The sequence below is a fragment of the Pygoscelis adeliae genome, unplaced genomic scaffold, assembly GCF_000699105.1.
Source record: "Pygoscelis adeliae isolate BGI_AS28 unplaced genomic scaffold, ASM69910v1 Scaffold79, whole genome shotgun sequence".
NCBI lineage: Eukaryota > Metazoa > Chordata > Aves > Sphenisciformes > Spheniscidae > Pygoscelis > Pygoscelis adeliae.
Window position 1 is genome coordinate 2,738,341 of NW_008825532.1, and position 10,249 is coordinate 2,748,589.

A 10,249-nucleotide genomic window follows, 5' to 3' on the forward strand; every position below is an offset into this window, starting at 1 on the left:
GCCAGGGCGGGGGGGAGCGGGGAGCTCGTAGCAGGCATTTCTGCAGCTGCAGTATCTGCCACACGCTGGTCTCATCCTGACCCGCTGCGGGTGCCCAGAGCTGCTCCCACCAGGCAAAGGTGCGGAGCACGGGAACGCCCTTCTCTTTGGCCAAAGGCAAATCGGGAAAAAAGGAAAAAGCACTTGAGAGAAGGATGGGGGAAGCAGACAGCTGGTCGCCACGCTGGCGGCACAGCTTGCCTTTCTTTGCCAAATCCCCCAGGGAGCTCCATGAACCTTTTTGACACTTGAGCTGTGGGTTATAGGGCAGACGGACGCAACTTTTTCAGCGGCAGGGGGAGCAGGGAGGGCTCCTAACACCCTGCCAGGGCGTTTCTGCAGAGCTGGGCCATGTCTTCCCTGGGATGCAGGGAGGGAAGGGGACATTTTTGGCCTCAGTCCAGCAGGGCTAAAGCACAGCCGGCACCTGGCACGCTGCTGGCACGCTCAGCGGCATCCCACGCACCCCCAGCCTGCGAGAGCAGCAGCAGTGCCTGCCAGCGAGGTTTCCTATTCGCCGGTGATTTTGGAGCCGGACACAGAATGTGTCCTCTGAAGTAGTCTCGCTCCCTCTCTCCATCACGTTAAGACCTGCTGTTGCTCAGTGTCAGCTGTTGGGCTGAGCAAGGACAGAGCCGCGGCGTTGGCATCAGGCAGCGAAGCAACGAAACCCTTGGCAGGCAAGAGGGAGGGAGAGATGCAGGGGCAGGCGACCACAGGAGGGGCGACACCGCACTGGCGCAATGACAGGGATGAAGTCAGAGTGGCTGCAGAGCCGTGCTGGGAAGCAGGAGAGGGTGGCAGGGGAAGAGCAGCGCTTCCTTGCAGGCGCAGAGTTTCTGCTCATCAGCGACATTGTTCCTCTTTCATTTATCTTTACAGCTGGCTGTTCTCTGCTCCCCGCACAGAAGATGAGAACGGCGTTTACTGAGAGAAGCAGCTTTCCTGCCAGCCTGTGAGCGCTGGCGAGTGGCACCGGCCATGGGAGCATCCTTGTGGGTCTTCCCACTGTGGATGCACACAAACCCCGAGCAGCCCTGCTAAGGCAACCACGAGGCTCGGGGAAAGGTTGAAATGGAGGATTTGGCAAATAAAACCCCACAAACCCCAGAGCTCAGGCGGGATTGTGCCTCTGAGCACCTCAACAGGGCATTTCAGCTGGCCGAGTCCCTTTGCTCTTGCTCCGTTGAGGGCTGAACATCCACTTTCCCATGGAGGGATGGTTTCAGCCCACTAAGTCTTGCCGTCAGGAAGCACATGTTGCTGCTGTATTTACCGGTCCCATTTCCTTTGCAACAGCCATTTGCACACTGCAGGGCTACTTGGAGTGCACACACATTCTCACCAGCAGACAGAAAATTTCCTGTTCCTGGAAGCATTTGTGCAGAGAGGCAATTTATTTCTCATGCACCTTCCTGGCTAAAGCAGGTTATGGTGGCTTTTGCTCTGCTATCACTGCTGGGGAGAGCTACAGGCAGGGGAGAGGACAAAGCCAGGACAACAGAAAACTTATTTACATTGACAGATGCGATAAGAGAATTGCACTTACTTCAGGCAGGACAAGCCAGTTCATCATCTTGCCTTTTATCAGTGGTAGGGTGTCTGCTAGAGCTCTTGTTCCTGGGCTGATAGCACCAGGGGGACAGCTGCTCTGCCCTGCAGCTGGTGCCCTCCTGCCCTAGCATTAAATATCACCTATTATAAAAGCTTCCCCGGTTCTTCCAAGTGCCATTTGCCATCTCACGTGTTTTCCTGAAACCCACTTTGGAAATGCCCGTGGCAAAAAGGATGCACTGAAGACTGGGGAGCAAGAAGCCGCTGTGGAAGTGGGCAGGAGCTGGATGTGCGGGTGTTATCCAGTCCTGACGCTGTCCTGCACACTGGGGCTGTTGAGAACCAACACAGGAGGTGATGCTGGGCAGGAGCTGAGGTCTCCTCAGTGCCTTTATGCAGGAGCGAGGGATGCGAAGCAGGGCCCATGCTGTGGTCCATCGGCACAGCTTGCACCCAGGCATGGCTGATCCCGTGTCATGGTCCAGATCGCTGACATGGGGGATTGCTGGAAATGCTCCTGCTCCACCGGGGCAAGGCCTGTGTTCAGCGTTGAAGATGACACCTCGGGGAACAGGTTCACTGCCATGTCAAAGGCCCCCGTACTCCAGCACAGGGGCTGCTGCAGAGGAACAGCACTCGAGCCTGCAGCTCTCCAGCACCGCTTGGTCCCAGTTTCCAGGAAAGCTGCTGAGTCTCCACAGAAAGCCGAGTTTCAGGCAGGACTATGGGCATGGATAAGTCCAGCACTGAACACTACCATCCTGATGGTTTTTCCCCTCCAGGTCCCTGCTCTGCCTGCGACCAGGCTGTGAAGTGGCCATCCTCTGGGATGAAAGAGGCTGCAGATGAGAGAGCCCTGCCAGAGCACAGCCCTCCCAGAGCCCTGTCCTGCCCCCGCGGGTCCCCACTGCCCCCTCCCTCTCGGGGCAGTGACCCCCTGCTCCGGGCTGGCAGCTGTGGTCCCCACAGCTGGGTGACCCCAAAAGAGCCAGCGCCTGGCACCGAGGACCAGCTCCTGAACTGTACCAACACAGGCTAGGAAAGGAGGAGGCTGAAATAAAAAAAACTTCAGAAAAGAATGACAGGAATTATTTCAGGGCTGGAACAACCTGCCTCACACTGAGTGAGTGAAGAAGCCAATCTGTTTAGTTTATCTAAGGGAAAGTTAAGAGGGAACTTAGATGCATCTATAAATACCTACATGTTGGGAACATTTCTGATTGCCACGGTCCTTTATCCTAGCAAACAAAGGCAGCAAAATTTCCTGGGGCTGGGAGCTAAAGTGAGAGAAATCCAGGCTAACAGCAAAGTGCAGATTTTTAATGGGAAGGATAAATAGCCATCAGGCCAGCCAGGCTAGGGACACAGCAGACCCATCGCATGAAGTCTTAAAATCAAAGCTAGGTGGCTGCTGCTAAAGGAGACATTGCAACTCAGCCAGACATTTGGGGCTGGATGCAAGAGCCGCTGCACTCCACAGCCTGGGACAGTTACGAAGAAAATCCCTTAAAATCTGACTGTTCTGGACTGATCAGGCTCTCACCCCTCGTGGGTTTTGCCCCATGACTCCCCCATCTGTGGTTGTGGTTCCCTCCCACTGGCAAACGGAGACCGGCAGCCAAGCTCATCCTCCTGTCGTGTTCAGAAAACCACTGTCTTGCCCTTCCAAAACTGGTAAAGATTTGGTGAATGTTTGAAAACATAGAGAGTAGCAAAAGGAAAAGGAGAACTTAAACAGTAAGGGGAAAAAATGGGGCATTACCCATTTTATTGCAGTCCAGAATAAGAAGGGAAACATTTAAAAAGGAGAGAAAAGCAGCAGTGCAATTTTTGTATTTAAAATATTTTGGAAGAAGATTTTGACTTAGCAAACAAGCATTATTTCAAACTATGCCAAGGAAAACAACATTTTCATATTATTTTAAATCTGTGGTGAGCTCCATCCATCCCGGCCACTTCATCCCTCCCAAAAGTGCATTTTGTCCTTCGCTTGCCCCTAAAACTCCCCTCAAAAGTGTAGCCCAAATGATGCACTCGCACCAGGAGGAAGCTGAGATTTATGATGCACATCCAAATAAGCGGTGTTTCCAAGTAAATAAGACAGCAGAGAAAAGCTCCTGGTAAGCTGAGGAATGGACCTGCCATTTAAGAGCTCAGAGAAAAAAATACGGAGATCTGCAATGTGGGAGTGTGCCAGCGCTGGGGGCAAGAGGGATGGGGCTGGAAGGATTTCCAGCTCCATGGAGCCTCTTTTTTTCTGCGCCATATCCACCTGGCCTCCAAGCCCTGAGGGCTGACACCGGGCCATGGTAAATGCTAACGCAAGGGGATGATTTCGGTGTCGTCCAGCCCCTGGCACAGGTGACTGCTAGATTTCCTAGCCTGAGCATCACCAGAATAGCCATGAGGAAACACTGCCAGCCCCAGGGGAGGAAAATGCCTCCTCGGCACCATCCCTGCAGTGCTACGGGCACACGGCCCTGGTGCTGTCCCCTCAGTGCCAGCTGCTGGCTGGGCTGGCAGGGTAGGACACGGCGTGGGGCGCACGGAGGCTCACCTGGGGCAGGGCGCTGCGAGAGCCAAGGACCAGGCTGCAGACGCTGGCCGGTGCCTCCGTCCTCCGTGCTGTCACCCTCACCAGCCGTGGCGTCATCCCCAGCGTGCTGTCCCCAGCCCCTGCGGGAAGCCTCTGCTCACTGTCCTGGGACACATCCTGAAATGAGACAGGGGGTACATGTGGGTAGGGCAGGCCAGCTGCCTCCAGGCACCCCCACAGCTTCTGGAAGGGAAAGTATGAGCTTTCCCCCATGCAGGGGGCTCATACTGCCTTTGGTGAGCATCCCACCGCCCGTGACAGCCTGCTCTGGCACTGGCCCATGGGCAGCGGGGTCACTGCAGACAAAGGTGGAGGCTTGCAGGCAGGGGACTCCAGGGCTGTTCCGCCACCGAGTGGGGGCAGCTCCCTGTTGCATTTGACATTTCAGCAACACAAGATGCCTCAAACACATTTTATGGAGAAAGGAGAAGGGATTTGATGGTGTCGATGGGCTTGGGCTGTGTTCAGCGCAGGGAAGCCCTGAGACCAGCTGCTTTGCTTGTCCCCCCTGCATGCAGGGCACTGCGGGGAGAGCAGGAGCACCCCTCATACCAGCTGCAGCAGGCCCACGGCTGCTTCCCCACTTGTTTCCTCATTGATTTTTAAATGTATTTATTGACTGTCACATCTCCTCAGGGCCCCATGGACTGGCCTGGCCGCAGAGACCTGTGGCTATTGCCAGCAGAGCTTGCCAAGTGGGTGGATCAAGGCTACACGAGACCCAAAAAACCAAAGCGGGATCCCACTGCCTACGGTATAACACCACTAAAAATTTGTTCATAAACACAGACTAGATCTGCAGGTTTGCCTTTAACTAGAGGGACTGCCACTGTGAAGGCGGTCAAGAAAAAATGGGACTAAAATGGTTCCTGAGTCAGAGGGACACAGATATCTCCTGCACTGATTGTGGGCAGTTTTGTCCCCCCCGTTCTTGATCATCAAACTCCTTTAAAGTATTCCTCCTTAGGAGACATCGGTCAGCTCCACTGTCCCTGTGTGCCATGCAAATTTGGTGTCCCCGCAGGTATAGGATGGGAAGCGAGTTCAGTCTGTGAGGCAGAAATATGGTGTTTATCTAAGGATTATTTCGCTGGAAGGAGGAATCCCCTAATTTTTGTATTTCTGCACAAATGTTCCTGTGTCCCCAGTTCAGGGGGATCCCACAGCATCCCTTGGCAGGGCACAAGGCAGTGAGAGGGGGACGGGAAGAGGGCCTGCAAAGGCACGGGGCAATTTTATTTACCTTGGTGCCTTTGAGATAACTGAGAGCCTACTGCTCAATTCCTGCCTCCCCACCTGGTGCCGTATCTTTTAAAAGGCTGTTGAAAATTAAAGAGAATGCAAATAAGAGAGACAGAAGTTATCTGAGAGCTGGAAAAAAATCCTGAAAAGAGAAACTCAAAAGACTCAACCTACTTCACTTATCAAAAGCAGCCTGCAAGGTGGCTAGATCAGAGAGCTGAAACACCGCTGAGACAGCGTCAGACGGGAGCAGCTAATCCAGCTGCAACAGCAGAGCAGGAACCAGAGCTGGAGCTGAAGCTATTTGCATTAGGAGTAATTCAATTAACACTTGTGAACCAGAGAAGTTAATTGAGTTGCCTCATTAATGAGACAAGCTATGACACAGGAGGTGTGGAAACACCCTGGGTGTGAGCTGGCTGGGCTGCAGTGGCCAGCAGCCTCCTGTGCCCCTTGCCTCCCCTTTGGTGCAGGAATGTGCAGGGTCTGGCCCTGCAGCATCGTGCCAGAGCAGCTCTTACCTCAGGGAGGTTTTGGGGCTCTCCAGCTGTGACTGTGGAGCTGGGCTCGCTGGCCTCATGCTGCTGCCTGGCTGTGCTGCGACGTGCGTCCGGGCTGGGAGGCTGCAGGGGTGCGGAGCGCAGTGTGAAATCGTAGAATTCGTGGATATCTGCAAAACAGCATGAGAAACATCCACAGGACCGGGGAGGCAGCCCAATGCCAGCATCCTGCGTGGGGTGCAGCACCTGTGCCCACCCACTCTGCCCCCAGAGCATCATAAGTCTGAGTCCTCTGTGAGACGCTGGCACCCGGGCGATGGGCTGGGACAGGCCTCTGCTGGCTCCCCACCCTTGCCGTGCTGCCCACCATGCCCGCCCCCACAAGGCAAGAGGTGCAATGGGGTGCCTGGCTCAGCACACAGCGCCCCACGGCTGTGGAAGGCACAGGCATTTCCACAGAGCAATGACCACATGCTTCACGGGGACTAAGAGCAAACTGTGCCCAGAAACATCAATCATAAACCCGCCCCATCCCACTCTCCTCCAGGCTGTGCCAGCCCCATGCATGGTCCCATGTCCTTTCTGCTCCAAGAAGCCTCCTGCACCAGGCAGCCCCCGCCTGCCCCGACGCTGTCGGGTTTTTCTGGCCCCATCGCTGCTCCCCAGCGCCCCTGGCCCATGGAGGGGCTCCCTTCCCACGGGGACAGGCAGAGAGGGCATGGGGCACTAGCACAGCAGGCTCACGGTGTACAAGCTCCAAAGCTGATGGCTACAGCTGTGTTATCTCCAGCTCCTTCCCCGATAAATTCCCTCTTCCCACCTGGCACAATACTACCTGTGCACTGCCACAAGCAGATGCCATGTATCCTCACTCTGGGTTCCAAGGACTTGAGTCTGCTGCTGTAAATCATAGTGGCTCCAGAGAGAGGCATGAGAATGGGGTGTCCCAGCCCTCGCTGCTCCAGAAACAGTTATGGGGTGACAGCGGGACCTGATGGCAGCTGCTGCCCGGGTGTAGCTCCAGAGGGGCTGTGGGAGCCCAGACGCTTTCCTACCCCTGCCAGGAGCATTTTACCCTCTCCCAGTCATACGTGGAGGCTTGCAGGGAGCAGCAGGGCTGCAGTGGGCTTCGCTCTTCCCTAAGGAAGCCCCCACTGCCGTGCACTCAGGCAGCTGCCAGCTCCCAGCAGCCCCCAGCTCATCTCCAGAGCCAGGTCAGACATGGACCTCCAGATCCAGCACTTCCGCAGGAATGACAAAAGCCAATATACCCATTGCAGAAGTGTTTAATTTCAGAAAAGGAACTACATCAAAAGTGAGAAGCTTTTTTACGAAAAAACTGAAAGGGGTAACAAAGAGGGTAAAACATTTGTGGGAGGCACTAAGCCTATTTAGAGAGACCTCACTGGAACATCAGAGCAAACGCACAGTGCCTGGCCGGAGGATACTGTAAAGGCAAAAGGGAGGAAAGCAAGGCTGAACCACAGAGGAAGGGAGGCTATTAAAAGCGAGAAGACATTCATCTAAACAGCTGAAGCTACGTCCAAATGAGAAAACCAGAAAGGATGGTAAATGCTGCCAGGTTAAAGGTAAAGCTCCAAAAGGTCAGCCAAAAGAGTTGCAAAAGGCATAAAAAAGTAATAAATCCCTTCAAGCACCTGGGAAACAGGAAGCCTGGCGGAGTCCGCAGGGCCAAAAAGTCACGGCAGCATAAATAAGCACTCAGAGCAAGGAAAGCCACAGCAGGAACCTGAGTTTATTTTCTGTACCTGCATCTGCGGAGGAGGAGGCTGGAGAGCCCCTCTTCTGTGAGCGACCCCAAGGGCAAGCGGTGGGTCTCAGCTCGAAGGGGCCGTGGCTGTTCCCCCGGCGCTCCCTGGGAGCTCAGGGATGAAGCAGCTGCGCCAGCCCTTCAGTGTGCAATTTCTCACCTGAAACTATGCCACACTGAGGCACCACAGGGTATTAAATGCCCACTTTATAAAGATTTCCAAAGGAAATCTGGTGAGCGCTGGGCAGTGTAAGCAGGGACATGCTGAGCACTGCCCGAGGCTATTTCCCAGGAAGGCTTTCACAAGCAGGATTGCACCCCCAGACGCAAGTCCCCATCCTCTCCCTGTGCTTAACCACATGCCCATACACTGCAGCAGCACATCCATGTTGCAGATGGGACAGGGAGCAGCACTGACCCACATCATCCAGCTCCCAGGGGCTGCCTGGTGACCTCCCAGCTGCATGGAAAAAGCTGCTATAAATCTCGGCTGCCGGCAGAGTGGCTTTGTGCCCACGGTGAGCCCAGTCAGGCTGTGTGGCCGCCCGAGCCCAGGGAGCACCGTGCCAGTGCCTGGTGTCGATGCTGCTTTTGGAGCTGCTGCTTTGCGCTACATCATTGCCAGGCTCTGTCCTGTGCCGCGGGAGAAATGGGGCAGCCGGCAATGACAGGAGGAGTGGGAGGCCCCCCACCCACCCACCCCACCTGGGGGAGGAGTGGGAGTCCCCCCACCCACCCACCACACCTGGGGCACCCCCTCCATAGCCCCCCAGGTGCTAAGCACGCTGCTGGCAGCCCCTGAAGCCCTCCCAAATCAGACATGAGGTCATGGCAAGCAGTCATCGCACAGCCAGACAAACGGGACTTTGTTTTCGTGCAAAAACATCTCTCCCTCTGGTTATAAAAATAGTCATTGCGTAACGGGATAGCAGGAGCTCCTGGCTGTGTGGATTACGCTTGGAATGCATAAAACTTCGCAAAAATGAAAACAGGATTTGAGCAGCCCCATCGTGGGGGTGCACCGCTGCCGGTGTCCCCGTTTGTCACCCATCTGCTGCAGGAACACAGCCTTGGGCAGTCAAGCTGGCAAGGCGCCTGTGGAGTGAGAAGCTTGTCTTCCGAAGCAGCTGCTCTCCACCTCCGAAACCCTCAGCCCATTTTAGATGCTTGCTGGGAGAGGTGATCGTTGCTGGCACCAGGGATTAGAGGTGTTTCAGGATCGGGAGATGGGGTTCAGGCAGCGAAGGGCGCAGCCGTGACAGGAGTACATTTTAGGACACACGCACATGTGGCATTAAAGATAATTTAAATATATGCTGGTTTCCTTCATTTCTTATGGGCATCACAAGTTGCACACGAGTCTGCCTCACCTGCACACTTTAAGAGCAGCACTACCTGAAAAGCTTCAGTAAGAGGACGTTGTGGTAGCAAAAGATGATGCTGCATGTTCTGTCTTACAGCCCAATTTCTGTTTGATGACAATGTAAATCCACTCTGGATCTAATAACGAAGAGTAACTCAAGATTTGCAGAGATTAGAATTTGTCTAACAATTTCCTCCTGAGGTCAATACGTCAAATAAATGTCATTAAATATTTCTATAGCACCAGCATCCAAGGGCTAATGCAGCGCCCTTGTGCCAGCCAGCACGCACACTTCCAGAAAATGACATTTCTTCCCCAACATGTGCATTGTCATCAGCTGTGTCACCGCAGATTTACCCCAGGCAGAAACTCCAGCCTTGCACCAGCCTCCCCGCTGTGGCCCTGCTGCTGTAGGGAGGATTCACACCTATAGCCGCCACAGCAGAGCTTTCAAGCAAGCTATGAGTTTCCATCCTTGGCTATGGGCTAATTTGCAAGAGGAGGAGTCCTCAGGGCTGGGAATCCTCCAGATTCCTCCAGTTTTCCACCCTGGCTCCTGCAGCCACCCGTTGAAGCCATGACTGCCATCCCCAGCAGCGCTGCTGATGAGCTGAGTTCCCGGCTGGAGTTTTCTACCCAGGGAAGCACCGCGGGTCGGCAACAGCCTGCCTCTCCTTGTGCCTCTGCAGCAGCAAGGCTCTCCAGGAGGAACGTTTTTTGGGGTAAAAGGAGCCGCAGGGGAGGATTGGGCCCGAGCAGCCGACAGGACCTCATTGGGGTCTGTGCTAGCCACAGCTTGGGCACAGGAGAGGAGCTGAGCCCCAGAGGGCTTTCGGGAGGAGCACTGCCCTTTGGGCTGCTGGCAGCCGGGGTGGCCGAGCGCACACAAACCCTGCCTGTCCGCCCAGCTTCGCCTGCTGCAAAGGGCACAACAACCCCTTTCAGTCCCGGCTTCAGGAAGGAAAGGTCAGTGAGCTGCTTCTACGTGTGAGCCCTGTCCTCCCCGGCAGCACGAGACAAGGCCAAGCATCAACCCAAGGGGCTCCAGGCAGCAGAGGCAAGGCAGGGCTACAATCGCCCCAGCCCAGCCGCAGTGCCCCTGAGCCCAGGGTCCTCGAGTGCCCTTTCACCAGGCTGTGTCTCTGCAAGTCATGCGCTTGGCTCCATGGCCTCAGACGCAGGGA

General features: G+C 55.2%; 1 protein-coding gene across 1 annotated transcript in view; it reads right to left on the reverse strand.

Annotated features, from left to right (window-relative positions):
• Positions 1 to 10,249, reverse strand: part of DLG3 (discs, large homolog 3 (Drosophila)) — a 76,384-nt gene that overhangs the window by 62,384 nt on the left and 3,751 nt on the right. The window contains exons 3-4 of the mRNA XM_009331752.1: positions 5,953 to 6,101; positions 4,151 to 4,306 (exon numbers count right to left, since the gene is read on the reverse strand). Of these exons, the coding sequence (XP_009330027.1) occupies positions 4,151 to 4,306; positions 5,953 to 6,101 (305 nt within the window). The remainder of the gene's footprint in view (positions 1 to 4,150; positions 4,307 to 5,952; positions 6,102 to 10,249) is intronic.